Source organism: Megascapheus bottae, chromosome 1 (assembly GCF_031878675.1).
Source record: "Megascapheus bottae isolate mThoBot1 chromosome 1, mThoBot2.hap1, whole genome shotgun sequence".
Lineage (NCBI taxonomy): Eukaryota > Metazoa > Chordata > Mammalia > Rodentia > Geomyidae > Megascapheus > Megascapheus bottae.
This window is the reverse complement of record NC_143509.1, coordinates 62,620,062-62,639,510: the sequence shown is the minus strand read 5'-3', so window position 1 is coordinate 62,639,510 and position 19,449 is coordinate 62,620,062. Positions and strand designations below refer to the sequence as shown.

General features: G+C 35.4%; 1 protein-coding gene across 2 annotated transcripts in view; it reads right to left on the bottom strand.

The window, feature by feature from the left end:
* The window catches only part of Lsamp (limbic system associated membrane protein), a 623,669-nt gene that overhangs the window by 211,017 nt on the left and 393,203 nt on the right, over positions 1-19,449 (bottom strand). For both annotated transcript variants that reach the window (XM_090346000.1, XM_090346010.1), the window contains exon 3: positions 10,959-11,084. In XM_090346000.1, coding sequence (XP_090202126.1) covers positions 10,959-11,084 — 126 coding nt within the window. The remainder of the gene's footprint in view (positions 1-10,958; positions 11,085-19,449) is intronic.

The following is a 19,449-nucleotide window of genomic DNA, read 5'->3' as shown; positions in this document are numbered from 1 at the left end:
GACGAATGAGGGAAACCATTGAGCCTAAGTTCCTTTGAGTCTGGCTTACTTCACTTAATATGATTTTTTCTAAGTCTTTCCATTTCCTAGCAAATGGGGCGATGTCATTCTTTCTGACAGCAGCATAGAATTCCATTGTGTACAAATACCACAACTTGTTGATCACATAGAAATTATTTTTTAATCCTGCTGAAATTTAGTGAATTTTGCCTACATTCTAGAATGTAACCAAAGCACTTCTCTTGTTTTCCTGCTTGCTTTTGGTTGGAGATGGGAATCTGAAAGCTACATTTGACATTCTTGCTCATTGTCTAGTGCTCTTCCAAACGAGCCATGCCTACAACCCTTAAAAAGTTTTCTTGTTTGTATATTTGTACATCCCAGGATCTTTGGATCATTTTATCTACAAAATCCTAATGATGTTCCAATGATCCGAGGACCAGAACTACTGCTCTCACTTAAGTGCTTGCTGCAAGTGCAAGAACTTTAGCTTCCACGTCAGTCTCACAGAATCCTAATCCAGTTTCCCAACACAGGCAAGTCATGGATGCAGTCATTTCTGTTTTTGCCTTTTTGTGTGCTTACAGATGCTCTTTGCTTATGTTGGTGATTATCTGACTCAAGGAGGGCTTCACTTCTGTACGATCATAGATTTCACCCAAATAGATGACTCAGTGTGACGTGAGTAAGAGCATCTGTTTCGTCAAGTGATTTTCTTCTCATGGTACTTCTGGTAATTGTCAGACTTGGAAATCTTATACTACCATTGGATGCAACCAGAAAGATATGCTGTGGTGGGTCACAGGAAGTATTGTAAACAACAACAACAACAACAACAAAAATCAACAATAACAACAAAAACCTCTTCAGTGGAGTTTTCTTTTTCTATTTTTTCTAGGTTGACACAATCTTGAAACTGTTACCTACTGCTCAATTTTAGTAGTCTTGAAGCTTTTCTTCCTACTATAGCCCTACCACACTGAAGCAGGAATTCAACAGAATTCAATCTATGTCAACAAAATTTTTTCAAAAAGTATTTTACAGATAGAGAAACTTGTGTAGAATGTCATGATGTATTAAGGGAAACATAGTCTTACCTTTTAGAGATGTATATGATATGATCTCTATCATGCATATATGTGAAACAGAACTTCAATAAGATGCCTCTTTAATCTAAACTTTAAGCAGAGAGTGACCAAGAGGCTGATGTTTCTCTACAGTAAGTAATTTGCTTATTTAATCAACAAACATTTGCCTTACTCTGTGCCAGGTGCTATAACAAGAACTAAGGACAACAAGGCACTTGCTTTCATGAGGAAAATAGGTAATGAAAACATAAAGCAATATTTGAGTATTGAGTATGATAAGTACCGAGATATATAATAACAATGACCAAGAGTGGGAGAGTGACAAGAGGATATGATAGGATCAGATATAAAGATGTGAAGTTTTCCCAGGTTCTCCAAAGCCTAGAAGATAGACACGGACCAGCGATATCAGAGCAACTCCAGATAAAAAGATCTAAAAACCAGGGGCCAGGAGTTTGGCCTAATGGTAGAGTGCTTGCCTAGCATGCATGAAGACCTGGGTTCAATTATGCCAGAGAAGTGCCATAAAAGAAATGCAAATCAAAACAACTCTAAGATTCCACCTCACTCCAGTTAGAATGGCCATGTTCAAGAAATCGAATAACAACAGATGCTGGCAGAGATGTGGCCAGGAGGGATCCCTACTACACTGTTGGTGGGAGTGCAAACTCATTCAACCACTATGGAAAGCAGTATGGCAGTTCCTGAAAAGACTAAACATAGAGCTCCCCTATTACCCAGCAATTCCACTACTGGGCATTTATCAAATGTCCAGAAACAAGGACATACTAAATGATGTTCATTGCAGTACTATTTACCATAGCAAAGATATGGAGATGCCCCTCAGTTGATGAGTGGATCAACAAGATGTAGTATTTATACACAATGGAATTCTATGCTGCTGTCAGAAAAAAACAACATTGCCCCATTTGTAAGGAAATGGAAAGACTTAGAAAAAATCATATTAAGTGAAGTAAGCCAGATTCAAAGGAACATAGGCTCAATGGTTTCCCTCATTTGTCATAATCAGTAGAAACCTTGGGCGCTCTTAGCAGAGAATTACAATAGAGCAAAACCTAGATATATAAGGCCATATAGTATGATGCTAAAGAAAAGGACCTCCAGGATTTAGAAACAAAAGACAGATAATGAGTGATTGTTGTCCTTAATGTATTATGTTATCTCTCATCTCTTTTACTGTCTCTTGGTTATTTCATATTGTTACAGTATTTTGCCATGTTATTTGATATATTTTATGTATGCTTAATTATTTAAAATCGGATAGGGAAGGAGAGAAAAGAAGATGAGGGGCGGAGTAGGGGAAGGGAAATGGGGACCAAGACATGAGAAAGGGTATCAATGTTTGTGAAGTAATGCACCTTTTATCTGGTGAATATAATGTAACCCTTCTATTAATTACAATAAAAATATATAAAAAAAGAAAAGTAAAAATGCCAGAAGTGGTGCTGAGGTTCAAGGGGTAGAGCTCTAGCCTTGAGAAAGCCCAAGGACCGTGCTCAGGCCCTGAGCCAAGCCTAGGACTGGCAAAAAGAAAATGATCTAAGGACCCCAAAAGATCTAGAACCAAGGTAGAGGACTCACTGGAGGTTGCAAAACTTTTACAGAATGGCATTAATGAAACTATTAGTTACATGGACTTAGTTTTATAATCCTTTTTTATCATTTGTAGCTTATTTTCTATTCACACATACTTTAATTTTTTTCATCAGTATGTATTTAGCTTGTACATCATGAATTATTTCTTATACTTCTAATTTTTTGACAAATCTTAAATAACCTGGTCATTCAACTGAGTACTTACACATGGAAAGAATATAACTTCCAGATTTTTGAGTCTCTCAGACTTAACAACGTAAAACTTAGTACATTATTCAAATGAGTTTTACCTACATTTCCATGTTTATTACTGCCCCGTTCATAATAGCCAGATGATGGAACCAGCTGAAGTGTGCAACAAATGACAAATGGATAAAGAAAATACTTTTATAATATAGATATATTTCTATATAAATGTATATGGGATATATATGTATAGGACATACATAGTACATATATAAGATATATATGTTTCTTTTTTATAAAAGTTTATAGGATATTATTTATGCATAAAGAAAAGTAAAATTATATCATTTTCCAGAACATGTATGCCTCTAGAGATCATGTTAAGCATAATATGCCAAATCATATATCAAGGTTCTTACTCATTTGTGGATTATACATCTAAAGTGATGATGATGTTTATAGAAATGATAATGAGATATTAGTTTAAAATGTGGCTTATTTATGAGCAGAAGAAGGATAAAAGAGGGACTACAGAAAGCTAAAGAGAATTAAAGGAGGTCACACATATATACGTGTATTCATATTGGTGCGTATCTATGAATATAACACAATAAAATCTCACAAATTGCTGATTGAAAAATGCTGGTAGATAGAAGGAGGAAAAGGAATGTATCAGAGAGGATTAATTTGTTTAAAGTATGCTGTGTGGATACGTGGAAATATCCCAATGAAACCCTTTCATATTTCAAAAACCTGTTAACCTCCCACATAAATAAATGTATGAGTGAGGTGTGTGTGTGTGTGTGTGTGTGTGTGTGTGTGTGTGTGTGTGTGTGTGTGTGTGTAAAGATATTTGGGATAGTGGCAAAAAGTAAAATAGTGATGGATGAGTACTGAGATGTCTTGAAGTTCTGTTCTCATAGATCCTGTGGGGTGTTTCTTATTGAGATATTGCCTCACTCCACTCCAAAGTTCCCCAGTGCTCAGTAGCACTGAAATCTAAGGTAGTCACTCAAAAATCGTTCTGGAATAATTCATTTTTCATCTTGGAAGAGTCCTCTTAGGAACTTACAACACATCTGGATGGGCTACATGTGAGGTGTGTACCAGGTAACATCAACTTGGGAATAGTTATTCTGTGATTTAAAGATTCACAAGGTCAGTTCTTGTATTGCCAAGATTTTTTTGGTAGATTATCTCAGTAATCATGTAATTAAATTTTGTATTCTTTATTTTCTAAGCCTCATATTAATTTTAACAATGTTATGGCTTTAAAGGAATTTGTGTGTACTCAACTAGACCTTATGGAGTCATCTGTACAAAGAAAGAAGGTTTTAGTTTGTTTGATTTTGACTGGAGGAAGTCGCTCTATGTAGTAAAGGCTTTTTGTCAAACTCATGATCCTCCTGCCTCACCCTCCCAAATGTGGGGATTACAGTTGTGTATCACCATACTGCACCAAACACACATTTCTGACCTAAATTTATTTATTCACAAAATATTTGTTCATATAACATAGGTACTTACTGGTATACAATCAACACACAAGTAAGGCTCAGAAAAAGTTTTAAATTTTTTTCTGCTTTTTTGAAAGAGAAAACGAGACACTGAGAGGTTAAATAAAACTGTAAACCATGAAATGTAAGTAAGAAAAATAGCATAACAATACAGTAACGAAGTTAGTAGTTGAGACCTAGTAGCATTCACTCAACATTTTAAAAGCTTTGTCATTCCAGGTGTTTGTATGCACTATTTTGTATGTCTAAACTATTCTTTCTTTCCGTCTTCTTGGCCAGGTACTATTCAGTTTTGAGGTCTCAGCAGAATATCCCTTCAGAGGAATCTGCTGGCCTTGCAGATTTCACTATATGGGCCTGTTTTATAGTCTTATTGAATGCTGTAATTTTGCTTTATAATGTATGAATCTAATTAAAGGGCTATTCATGCAATTATTATTTTCATGCTCAGCTCTCTTGTTGAACTATAAGCTCCATTTGTGCAGGAACCAGGTCTGTCTTACTCTTCATTTTGTCTTTTTGTAGAGTGGGCACTCTACAAATAATCCTGACCAGCTGAATGGCATGGCATGGAAAGAAGGCTAATATGAATATATTAGTGTGTTGGTGTACAATATCTTGATACCAGTGTTCAGGTATGACATTGAAAACCTGTAACCTTGATTATTTTTTTCTGCAAAGATTAAATGAAAGTACTTTCTAGTGTAAGTTGAACCAGTACTCTGCATTATATCATTATCATGTGGTCAACACTCTTTGGGAAAAGTGTGTAAGTTTGACTTCCATATTGATATATTAAAGATGTCAACTCACAGAATCTGCAGTAGGTCCTATAAAAGAAAACTTCAGGGAAATAACGGCACTGGGCTTAAACTGCATATGATGTTATCTGCAATAAACATACGATCCTACTAATTCTACCATAGTCACTCAAAATGCCAAGTAACTGTAATTGTTCCTTGCAACCTGGACATGTAGAATTTGATTTCAAAATGACTTCAGGGCTGGGAGTTTGGCCTAGTGGTAGAGTGCTTGGCTAGCATGCACGAAGATCCGGGTTCGATTCCTTGGTACCACATACTTAGAAAAAGCCAGAAGTGGTGCTGTGGCTCAAGTGGTAGAGTTCTAGCCTTGAGAAAAATCCAACGACAGTTCTCAGGCCCTGAGCTTAAGCCCAAGACTGGCAAAAAAATGACTTCAATATAGCATTTCACATTTTTTTCCCAAATCCACGAAGTCAGAGTTTACGCTGGCTATATGGAGTGAGTTATACAATTAAAAACAAGGAAGATGAGAGTGTTGTATTAATGACATTTGAGAGCATATCAGTTAAGTTCAGAGCTGGAAAACATATTGAAAAAGGAATCTAAGACCAAGTGATTAAGTCAAAGTGTAATGAGTTTCTGCTGCCTGAAAGTCCTATTGAATCCTTTTTGAACAATGTTTTCCCACTCAGTCCAACAAAACATAAAATAATTCTTAAGTAAGATTTCTATCCTCTCTATTGATGTCAAATCTGGCTTCTTGCTGGACAAGAAAATTACATAGTATCTTCTATGTTGATCTTAGCCTAAAGGGCGAAAGAAATGCTCAGTGGGCCTTTTGAGTTTTCCAGGTATGTAACAGTCCTAAGATAGTGAAAACTCTGAAGAAACAAAATGCACAGAAACTCTTTCTGAAACCCTGAGTAATCTTGACACCTCATAATGAACACTTCACAAAGAGATTTCCTTATGGCTATAAGAAAAAAGATTTAGAAATAAAGTTAAATGAAGATAGGAGTCTTTTTGGCTTGCAGAAAGGAGATCAAACACTCCATAGAAATATGTGTTACAGTTCAGTTGCCCTCTGGGAGTTACAGTATTATAAAAGTCTAACTTAATTAAGGGAAAAATAGGTCACACTTAATAATCACATATGTGACATATTACTTTGACCGCATAGAAAAACTGAAAAAGAGAATGATATAAGAAATCAGAAATATAAGAAAGACATCACGGAATACATCTATTTCTGAGCCAGGTAAATGTTTGGCTTATGTGCATAATAAAAATTTACTATTCTTTTAATTTCCTTCTTTGACAATAATGGTAATATATTTTAGAAAGAAAATCCTAATTCTGAAAGAAAGAAAGAAAGAAAAAGGAAAAAAACCTACATACATATTAAAACAAAAGAACCAAACTGAGGTGATAGTTTGCTCATAAAAATATATCATGTGTCTTTTCTATTTTTCTTTCTCCATTTCATGTTATCAGATGTCAGGTCAGTCCATACTTGTGATCCCTGCATGAAATCATCTGCTTTTCAGGTCTCTATGTTACTGTGGGGTCGAGCTAATTACAGGTACATTTCCTTTGGAAGGCAGTCACCCTCTCAACTGTGGAAGCCATGATTAATAATGGAACAAAGCTAGCTGAATTTTCTTTTCCTTAACATGGCCATGAGTTACAGGAGGCTTTGCTGTCCCATAGGGAGCAAGTCTCTTCCTCCAGTGTCTCTAAGAAGACTGGGTATGATAGGCTGAAAACAATTACCCTGTTTCCATAATTTGAAAGGAATAACACCCCCCCGACACACACACAAATACAGATACACACACACACACACACACATGTCCTAGTTTTTTTTTTTAATAAAATAGTAAAAGCGAGCTCTCTTTTTTGTCACTAGCAATATGATTTCGATCAGCTGTTTATTTAGGCCAAATGTGAAAGAGATGAAAAGAATAAGCTTGGGAATCAATAGGCATTGTAAGAGTGGATGGTAATGTGCCTTCCACTCTGCAAGAATGTGATGGAACTCCGTTTGCATGTACCAGAATAGAATCTGACCCACTGAGAAAGCCTGGAAAGATGACTAGAAAAGTCAAGTCTTGTTGAGATGTCTGAAGGGCATGGGTGATGATAGAAAATCCTTGTACTGTATCCTAAGTCATGGTCTTGAGCAGAGATCGATGAATATTTTTCTAAAAGTCCACACAAAAAAATATTTTTAAAGCTTTGTGGGCCAGAAATTTTTTTATTGTTGTTGAAAATGTTCATGTCTGCTCTTTCAGACTGAAAACACCCGCAGATATAAGCAAATGTAAGAACATGGCTGTATTTCAATGAAACATTTCATATATACATTGAAATTTGGATTTCATATATGTTTCATTAGCAAGACAGAATTATTTTTATTTTTTTCAACTATGTAGCTAGTTGAAAACTATGATTAAGCTGGGGGTGTGCCTTAAGAGATAAAGTACCTGTCTAGCTCAGTGCCCTGGATATAAAATTCCATCTACCTCTGACAAAATAAGAAGGTATTCTTGCTCAAAATTATTACATAAATATAAAGCATACTATATATGGCCTGTAGGCTTAGCTTGATGCCCCTCATATTGATTATTGGGGATCCTTGGGAGTATATAAAATTTTGTAGGTGATTTCAAATCTCTAGAGGTCTCTCAGTATATAAAAATATTGCCTTGGGGCCAGGAGTTTGGCCTAGTGGTAGAGCGCATGCATGAAGACCAGGGTTCGATTCCTCAGTACCACGTTCATAGAAAAAAAGCAGAAAGTGGTGCTGGGGCTCAAGTGGTGGAGCTCTAGCCTTGAGAAAGTCCAAGGACAGTGTGCAGGCCCTGAAATCAAGTCCAGGACTGACAAAAAATATTGCCTTTATCCTGAAATGTAATAGTTGGTCCCCTGGATTTTTGTTGACATGAGCATAGAGAACAGTGCACTTTAAGTTTGAAATCAGATGTTCATTATCATGAAGATATTTGTATTAGAGTTAGCCATGAAGCTCTAAACCAATAGACAAATAGGGAAAAGCTTTGAAGCTTTGGTTGCTCGAATTTTTCTAAACATAAAGGACAAAAAATACCCATCTTTGGGCTCTGCTCAGCAATTGCTTTTCCTCACAAAAACATTACTACCCAGTGTAAATAATGTCTTTCTATTAATATACGATTACTTGACCATAATATTCGTGTGTCTTCCTTTATTATCTACTTTATTTTTTATATACTACCTTATCTTATGAACAGATTAAGTGATTATAACTAGTATGTTTATATAAACTTGCAATTTGTCATCCGTGGGGCTTGAACTCTGGGCCTGGGCACTGTCCCTGAGCTCTTCAGCTCAAGGATAGTACTCTGTCACTTGAATCAGAGAGCTACTTCTGGTTTTCTGGTGTTTAATTGGAGATAAGAGACCAATGGATTTTTCATGCCTAGCCTGGCTTTGAACCGTGATCCTCTTATCTCAGCCTCCTAAGAGCTAGGATTACAGGCATTAGCCACTGGTTCCTGCCTTCATGATCAATTTTATGAATATGTAACTTATATATGTACATACAAACACATAAAGAATACATAAACCTAGGCCAGGAAATTGGATCTAAATATATTAACAGTCAGTAGAATGAAGAATTCAAAGTTATTTATATAAAAAAAGTCACTGATTGCATTTTCAAGCAAACACAAAATTGTTTAGAAAAATAACAGAAATATTGAAAACAAAGAATTTCCTTTAAAAGATTCTTGAAAATAAAAGTGTGTTAAGATTTTGATCATTTCTCAATAACAATACCAAAAAATACAATGCTTTTAGAAGTTGTTTTTTTTAATGAAATACTTAATATAGCCTCTTTTTTTTTTTGTTTTTTGCCAGTCCTGCACTTGGGCTCAGGGCCTGAGCACTGTCCTTGGACTTTCTCAAGGCTAGCACTCTACCACTTGAGCCTCAGCACCACTTCTGGCTTTTTTCTATGTATGTGGTACCGAGGAATCGAACCTGAGTCTTTGTGCATGCTAGGCAAGCACTCTACCACTAGGCCAAACTCCCGGGCCCAGCCTCTTATTTTTATACTAAATGGCTAGCCAGGGAATGATGACTACCTGGGATACAGGTAGTTGTGTAGATCAGGAGTCAATAGAATACCATTCAAGTAGAGTATGCTCTGAAATTTTAATTCAGGGAAAAGATAGACATCTCAAATTCATACTGAAGACAATCTTCCATATGATCTTATGAGGTGATAAATGTGAGATTCATTCCTTAAATAAGTTAACCCTATATTGGTCTTCTATATTGCCAATAAGCAATAATTAAGATAAGCATTAATAAGAACATCTTTTTAAGAAAACAGAGGTATCTGATAAGAACATCTGACTAAATATAAAACTATGTCATAGGCTTACCCACATTTTTACTTGGAAATTAATTTGGGGTATAATGCTATATTGTGGCCCCATAGTCTCTCATCAAAACACAGAGATTTTTTTTTAAGCCACTGCAATCAAACATTAGCCTGACCCTTTAAAACATCTCACTATGGCTCTCTCTGTATACTTAGCTTGGCACATTTTTTAATAAAGTTCATCATCAAACAAGTATGCTATACATTAATTTTTTTGCATGAAATCTAAATATATTTTATCAAATAGTTAAGTGTTGTATTGACTTTGAATCATTTTTTTAATAAAGAATTTATTAACATTGATTTTTACATCATATTTCAAATGACATGTTAACAAACAAGTGTTCAGGAAGGGAATCTCTATATATAATCACTGGCACTTATACATTAATTTTTAAATTCTTTATGGAGAAATTTTAAGAAAATATCAGGTATAAGCCAGGTAAATGTTGAGGACTCCATATAGTTTTCAAACTACCTCACTACGTTAATATATTTATGTTTTCAAATATTTAAATCAAAATATTTATCAAACAAAAGAATCCTCTCTACTAAAAAAATCTCTTATAAGAATAATCGATCTACAGATCTGGAACAATTAAATATCAGGCTCCACTGTCAAATAGAACAAATTACAACTGAGAAAATCAATTGGTACAACAGAGAAGTATGGGTTTAGCTAATTCTAACTTATCTGTTAGAATATTTAAATAGTGTTAGAAATGATAATGTTAGGGAGGACTAGAAATGCATTATGATGAAGGTGATAGGACGGAGAAGCAGATACAAGATATTCCCAGGGAATCCCATTCAGATTAGTACTGAACTAAAGCTGAAATCTGAGATGAAAGATATACTCATGTAATTTCATCTACTCCTGTTTCCATGACTTATATCCATGACAGAACTGGGTGCCATGACAAGTAGTTGAAAGTAGAAACTACAGGCAATATTGTAATGATCGTGACTAGTTTCTTCACAAATTGGTACATATTAGAAAAATATAGTTGTTTAATAGGAAGACAAAACAAATTTATAAAAAAAGGTGTAAATTTAATTCAAAGCATTGCCCCAAGATACTCAACTACAAATCAGTACATCAAGTCATTCAATGTTCCTAGATGTGTTGACTTGGTGGTAATATTGCAAGTGAAATACAATGTGTATATGCATATGTATACTGACAATATTATAGCTATAAACATCATAGAGATGAACACATTATTGAAGACTGCTAAGGACACTGCAGAAGACCAGTTTAGTCATATGGCAATTGTCATGGTCTATTAACATGAAATGTTCTTGCCTTTTGACCAATGCAATCATCACTACTATGAGACCTCAGAGGGCTGCTTACCGGTTGGTGTAAGGTGTCTCCAGGTGATAACAGGTTCAGGGCGGCCATTGGCCATACAGACCAGTGTCACATTGCTGCCCTCATTCACAGTGACATCCGAGGAGATGTTGGAGATCTTTGGTGGAACTGTAAATGCAAAAACAAATGGAAAATGTAACCATGTCATTAATGTCATTAGAAGCAGGTTTGTAGAACTGGCCCGTACAAATTTAAGTTTTCTTATGGATTAATTTGCAATTTTGTATTAAGTAACCAGGCTGCTTTCAAGATCTCCTCATCTTGTTATTTGATCACCAGATCTTCAAGGTGATAATACCTCCTATTTTGGCTAGTTGAGTGCTTTAGGAAGTATCTGTCCACTTACAATGAAAATGCTTTAGCTTGATTCACACCAGAATAAATCTTATTTAAATATGAGATGATCTGTACATTTATATAAATTAACATCACTGTCATTCAAATATACCATATATATCATACATATCATATATAGTGTACTCTTCTCCATAAGCTAGGGTAATAAAAACATAATTGAATATAAGATTGCATCATTTGATTGGATCCAGAAGATGTATTTATACACAATGGAATTCTATGCTGCCATCAGAAAGAATGACATTGCCCCATTTGTAAGGAAATGGAAAGACTTGGAAAAAAATCATCTTAAGGGAAGTAAGCCAGACCCAAAGGAACATAGGCTCAATGGTTTCCCTCCTTTGTAATAATTAGTACACATCTAGGACTCTCATAGCAGATGATTACAATAGTGTAAAACCTAGATGCATAAGGTTGTCTTGATCCATTGATCAAGATGCATTGTACACAAACACTGACATGCTGGATTGGAAACTCTTTGTACAATTACTTAAAGATAATAAAAGAAAAAGAAAGCACCATCTCCATCTTGACTTATGATTATGCTGTGGATAACTTTATTTGCTAGTGGGAGACACAGGCCTGTTCAAGGTTCCTATGTGAAACACAGGAAGAATTTGAAACTGGGCAGTCAGACAGACTACAAGGCCCACTCTCTTAAGTAATTCTTAGTGAAATTTCATCTTCACAATCCAGGCTACCAGATGGCCAAATATGACAGAAATTACTTTTTGGTGATGTGAAAAATGAGTCCCCAAGGGCAAGCTGCACTGCCTCATGGCTTCCTTCATTAATGCTCAGGTGGCAGCAGGAGATCCCATATTGGTAGGCTGAACTGGAAAGTGTGGGAAGTGAATTACTCACAAATTTCATCATGGAGGTTATGCACTGATTACAAATAGCAAGGTTTATGGATGCTTGAGATTTTTCTTTTTCTTCTTTTTTTTATGACTTAGTAGTAACTGAGTTATGGTATAATGCTATCTCTGTGAAAATATGTATCTTTGGGAAGACAAGGAAACGTGAAGGACTTTAATAATAAATCTCGCTGTCTCTCTGTCTTGTTTCTCTCTCTCACTCTCTCTTTCTTCTCAATACAGACTGATCCTGCACAGCAGGGACTTTTTCTGCTTAAAGAAGTAATTGCGGGAAAATGTTTAAATTCCCCTAGTCCATATTAGGAGACAGGATGGTACTTAGACAACTGACCAGTTCAGAGTGTCTCTTGAAGGAAGTGTGCGGACTTTCATGACCTTAGCGTTCCTCTCACAATGACATTTCTTAAGGCTTCTGCCTACAAACTGATGACTCCAAATCAAACCCAATGGTAGAAGCAGATCATAGTTAATTCTCATAATTTAGCAATCTCTGTAGAGTTCCAATTCCTCCTTTAGCTATGGGGGTTAAGGGTTATTTTCCTCTCTTCATATATTGACTTGCAATATGTTTCTTTCTGACTTTTAGAACAAAGACCTGAAAGGTCATACTCATTTTATTGGGAAGAACTTGAGGAAGAGAGAAGATTAATGGCTTGTCAAGAATGATCCCATCAACTACTATAGCTGGATTTAACAATTCAGAATTCCTAAGTGTCCAGGTATTCTATAGATTAATACTTACAGTTTCTAATTTCTAGCTGAGTAAGCTAGTATTTTGAACATTCCCCAAATAAATGAGAATGAATCATTTAAAAGAGCAAGCTATAAACATCTCAGGTGTCTCTCTCAACAATCTGACACTGTAATAAGAGCTCGCATTATTCAAGTTGGAGTTACATCTGAATTACAGTGGGGACCATGGTGTAAAAAGAGAAATTATAGATGTTTTCTGATCAAAAACAGGGATCAGAAAGGTGACACTACTCAAAAAGGAATGTATTTACCACCAACCTATGCAACTGTAGCTCCTCTATATGTCACCTTTACAATAAAAATAAATTTAAAAAAGAAGGGGTTCAAATCCCTAATACAAAATAGGTAAATTTACTACGGTAAAATAATAAAAAAAATAAATAAAAGTAAAGGTCCATAATTTAGAAATATATTCCCAGGAATAATAGTGACTATAATAAAATTTACTCACTATTACCATAAACAGAGAATGTATTAAGGATTTTGAATTTACATGTCACGGTAGATAAACCACAGATCAGCCCTACATAGGCAGGTGTTTATGAAATTAGAAATGATATGCAGAGTAATTGACTACAGGCTTAAGTTCACCAAACCACATTGATTCTCCTAATTGAGGGCAATATGAGTGGGCCCTTGTTCCAAGCAAAGAGACATACAGAAATATCTACGTTGAATGGTCAAGAATGAGATGACATGGTACCACCCCACTGGCCTCCCTATCATTAGCCACATCCACTAGTCTCTATTCACTTATTTTATTTTGTACCAGCTTCTCAACAGAGAATTTACATGAAATGAAGTCATTTTTGCTCTCATAAGAAATTTCTTCTCAGGCCGGGAGTTTGGCCTAGTGGTTAAAGTGTTTGCCTAGCATGCATGAAGACCTGGGTTCGATTCCTTGGTACCACATACATAGAAAAAAGCCAGAAGTGGTGCTGAGGCTCAAGTGGTAGAGCTCTAGCCTTGAGAAAGTCCAAGGACAGTGCTCAGGCCCTGAGCTCAAGCCCAGGACTGGCCAAAAAAAAAAAAAAAAAAAAAGAAAAAAAAAGAAAGAAATTTCTTCTCAATGCTCACACCACTCTTGATAACTTTGACTTCTCTTTCTACATGTCTAGACACAGTTGTACTGTGCTACATCTTTGCTGCCTTGTAGCACTTTATACCATCAATATCAAGTGGATTCCTTCCTCAATCTCCATGGAAACAGTTACTATTTCTAGGTCTATAGGCCACTTTTGTGATTTCCATTGATGACCTTAACTCTCCTGATCACAACTTTTCCGTCTAATCCTTTCTTGTCTTTGTTTCTAGGGCAAAAAGATAGTTTCTCCTTTTTCCCTTTAGTTAATTTTTCTCAAGTTAAATTTTAGACTTACCTTGTTCATTAAAAGTCTGTATTTAGGAGTTTCATGATTGTCTTCTTTCCTTCAATCTACCCATTTGAGTGTTATTACCTACATGTAGCTTCAGAAGCTAAAAGCAGGCTTTTTGTTTGGTTTGCTCTAGGTAACAAGGCTGGCTTTATAATTACCATCCTCCTGCTTCTGCCTCAGGAATGTTGGCAATACAGGTGTGTACCAATGTGATGTTCTAATATCATGCTTTGATGACATCCAAAGCAGTATCACTAGTTCACATTTTTCTTCTTACCTCTGTCCTTGTATGTCCACTTGATTATTCCTTATTTTTAGTGCATGTTTTATAAATATTTAAGTATCACCTGCCTCCTATGAAACATCACCATCTGATTATTTTAGTGAATGATTGTGACAATTTCTCTGCTCCCTGGTCTCCATATAAATTGGATCCTAATTTCTATGACTTCTCTCTTTCTTTCTTTTCTTTTTCTTTTCTTTTCTTTTCTTTTTTTTTTTGTGGGTCATGGGGCTTGAACCATGCCTGGGCGTTGTCCCTGACCTCTTCAGCTCAACCACCTTACATTGAGCCAAGCACCACTTTCCATTTTCTAGAGGTTAATTGGAGATAAGAGTCTCAGATTCTTTTGTGCCCAGGCTGGCTTTGAACCTTGATCCTTAGATCTCAGCCTCCTGAGTATGTAGGATAATAGGAATGAGCCACAGTGCCAGGCTGACTTCTCTATTTCGAATATCTCTCAGATTCATTCAGTATTCCCAGCTCCTACTCAGCTTTGTTTCAAATAACATTTCTTGGTCCTTTCTCCTGAATTATTGAAAGAGAATTTAAACTAGCTCCTTTGCCCCTAGTCTTCCTCTCCTTATGTTCACCATCATGTATTCACACTACAATGGAGAGTATCTCCATAAATGTGAATACAGTATCATTAATTACATTGCTTTTTACATTAAATCTAAACTGCCCTCTTTTATTATCATAACTGCTATCTACTAATTTGAGATCTTAATAAATTTTAAGAGGCAGATGAAGGGTTCTTGTTTCCTTGACTACTGAATCTTATAGAATGTGGTACTTGGAACATGGTAGCAAAGCAAAGTGAATACAAAAAAAAAATTTCACCTAAATTTTACTCTATTCTCGAGACTATTTACTTGAAGGAGGTATTTCATTGTGCTTTTTCTGTGGAAGACTAAGCTTTACTTTTCTCATTAAAACATAACTTTTATCAGTATTCCCACCATTAGTCATCTCTTTCATTATCTATTTCACCATCAACTTATATGACTCCCTTTTTCTTTTTTGTGTCTTTTTTCCATATATTTTTATTGTAATTAATAGAAGGGTTACATTATATTCACCAGATAGAAAGTGCATTACTTCACAAACATTGATACCCTTTCTTATGTCTTGGTCCATATTTCCCTCCTATGACTCCCTTTTCCTTTCTCTACCGGGTCTTTGAACTTGAGAACTTCCTGCCTGGGACATCTAGAGCTGTGATTAAAGACATGAGTAAAGGCCAAACTAAGTTCTCTCTCTCTCTCTCTCTCTCTCTCTCTCTCTCTCTCTCTCTCTCTCTCTCTCTCTCTCTCTCTCTCTCTCTCTCTCTCTCTCTCTCTCGTAATACTGTACCTTGATTGTTCACTCATTTACCTTGCTCTGTCAGAGTTGTTGATCTACAACTTGAGCCACATTGCCACATTGCCAGTGTTACTGTTTTTGCTAGTTAGTTTAGAAATTAAATCTTGAGAACTATTCTGCCTGGGTTGACTGAACCATGATCCTCCAGGACTCAGCTGCCTGTGAACATAGGATTATGGACAACAATGCCTAGCCTTTTTGTCATTTAGTGAAAGAAAAAAAAAACCTTTGGGGCAAATAAGTACATATTTCAGCAACATAGGAAACATGAAACATTTGAGGCCTGATATCTTCAGATACAGATTTCTCCTAATCTTTTTTTGTTTTCCATCCTGGGTCTTGAACTCAGGACTTAGGCACTGTCTTTGAGTTTTCTCAAGGCCAGCACTCTTACCACTTGAACTTCAGATGCACTTCTGGATTTTTCTATGTATGTGGTATTAAGAAATTAAACCCAGGGCTTCGTGCATACTAGGCAAACACTCTATCATTAGGCCACACTCCTAGCCCTTTCCCAATCTTTACTTTTGTTCTTTAGTCTGAAGTCATAAATTTAAGTTTTTAGTGTAATGGTTTACTAGTTAATTCTTAGTATCCAATAGCAATTTATGAATTTCTAATTTAGGATATCACTGATTGCATCCAGATGGCAATTCAAAACTTTGTCTTATTTCTTCCAAAAATCTTTATTAAAATTCTGAGAAGTAAAACATTAGTTTTACTGATAACTTTCATATATGGGTGTAAAGGACCATTCTGTTCTTATACAAAAATCTCATGGATAATGAAAATTAAGAACCTATTCGATACTTTGTGTATTTTCCAAAGTTACTCTTCCTCTAGATCACACTATAAAAATGACTCGAGTATTTTTTCACTTTATTTTAATTATTAGTAAGGATGACTGCCTAGAAAGTAGTGGTTAACATGATAATAAATTTGAATCAACAAATACAAATTCTTTATTTTTCAAAAGTCACTGCAATATTGATTTATGCTCACTTCTTGGGTCATTTCAATTCTCTAAGTAGTTTGTTTCTTCCCTGGATTCCCCTTAACAATTTCTATTCATAAGTTATTAGTGTGATATATCGTGTTTTTCTACATGAAATGCTATGAACCATTTATTTAATGTCTTTATCCTATTCAGTTTCAGATATCTTTCCAAGTTGTTTGGACTACTTTGTTTTTCTTAGTGCCTAATGAGGACTATGTATATTGTAAGGATTTGACCTTTTGTTGTCAGGATCCAATCTCCCATAATTTTTTTCTTTATCATTATTTTTACTTCACTAGAATCTAAACTGTATTATTTCTATACCTACTAATCATTCATTTGTGATTTTTCCCATTGCTTTGCACATAAATGATCCTTTTCCAAAATAAAAACCAGTTAAATACTTATCTGCTCTTTCTCTTCAATTGCTGTTATATGTTGAACTCTGAATTTTGTCTGTAGTATGAAAGATACATTTCCCTCACCTCATAATTTTTAGTCAATATTTCTAATACCATTTGTTGAATAATATAGACACTGGCTTGTTTTTCAAAATCATGATAAAGTGTCACCAATTAGCCAGCCTAATATTTCTGAGAAATATGTAAATATAAATTTCAACTCATACATACAAGTGATCTTATAAGACACTTAAAATCATATGTCATGTATCGTTTATGCACTACAGCAGTATTATGCATGAATATAAAAATCTGAATTATTGTAGATGATATTCTTCTATTGAAATGCATGTAAATTTTGTGTTTAAAATGTTCACTTTTTCTATATCGCACAAATTTAATCTAGGTTTCTAAAAAGGACATAAACTTAAATATATAGATTCTTTTGCCTGGTCAGTGAACCAACCCTTAAGTAAAATAGTAACACATTGTCAATCTGGCTTTGACACCATGGTTGTACTGTTCTTCTCCACCCACTACCCCCTCCTTCTTTCTTTTCTCTCTCTCTCTGTTTGTGTGTATATGTTACATATTTTACTCATCTTGTATTAATCTTTTTTGACATAGTGGGGAAAACTCATTTCTTCTGTTCAAAACTGGTGTTACTTTTGCCAAAAGATAAACTATAGGCAGCATCAAAGTTACAAATGAAACAAGGGCTAGACATGGTAGCAGACATTTGCAATTCTAGCTACTTGGGAGGGTCAAGGTGCAATGCTAATCCCAGGAAAAGCTGGGGAAGCCATAGGAAAACAAAATTAAAGCAGAAAGAGCAATGGGGACCAGAAGGTATGCCTCAAGTCATAGAGGTTTAGAAGCAAGAGGTCTTAAAATTCATCCTGAAGAAAAGCAAAGTATAGTAGACATCTATTGCTTGTTACTATGCCTCTTTCTTCTGGTAACACAGCTTCATTTGTCTTTGAAGAAACCACCAGTCACTCATAAACACTCATTTGTTGTGACTGTCAATCAAGTGATATGTTATTCCTTTGGCCAAGGAATAGATGCAAGACCTAAGTTGACCCATTCAGATTCCTCCCTTGAAACAGAGTTTTCATGAGGAATGACTTGAAGGAGATTGATGGAGATTCAACTGTGGGCAAAATGCTGGCCTCTGTTCCATATGCCTTGATGTATCCACATCTTCTGCATAGGTAATCCTGCCATGAACAGCCCACATGTTTATTTCTGGACCATGTTATTTGTTTTCCATGGAATCACAGCTCAGGGTATGAATATGCTAACATCTGCATTCACTCACAGACGTGGTCATGTCCTTGCTCTCCCCATATGAAGTATTTGTTAAGCATGGTTAGATGCACGGTTTTTAGGATAGCTAGATCAAATACAAGGTAGCTAGGTAAACACAGCTTTCAGTCACACAACAAAGCATTTTAATATAATATTGCACAAGACCCAATTATATGAAAAACTTTGTTGTTTATTCGAAATTCAGGTTGAACTAAGCTTCCTACATTTTCATTTCACAAATTTGATGACTCTGGGAACAGCCTCCTCTAGTGCCATTCATTATATCTGCTGACTTCCACATTATAGGTAATAAAGAATAAGTAGATTTCATGCTCTTGGATTTCAAAAAGTGATTTGTATAGCAACAATAATTAGGTGATATGCATCAAAAAAATGGGTCACTTCCTCCTCATCAGTCTTTCCTAGAGCATGCAACCTGGATCTCCTGGATTTCTGTGGTTTTCAAGGCAAAGCTTTCTGTTTTCCTATTGCTTCTATTAGCCAAATTCTTCTAATTCTTCAATTCATCCATTTCTGTTGCTTTAAACCAAAAAGCAAATTAGAAAGTAGTCATAAGAAGAAAACGTGAGAAAATTGACCCTTCTTTAGAAGCAAATTATTGCCATTGGGCTCGCACATTGCTTGGGTCATGCTTAGTTTTTTATTTTCTTATGTCAGTATATCTTGCTTTCAAATCACCTAAGCAGGCATATGAAACCAAGTATGAATGGTTAAATCTCTTTTTCTTTGGTAAC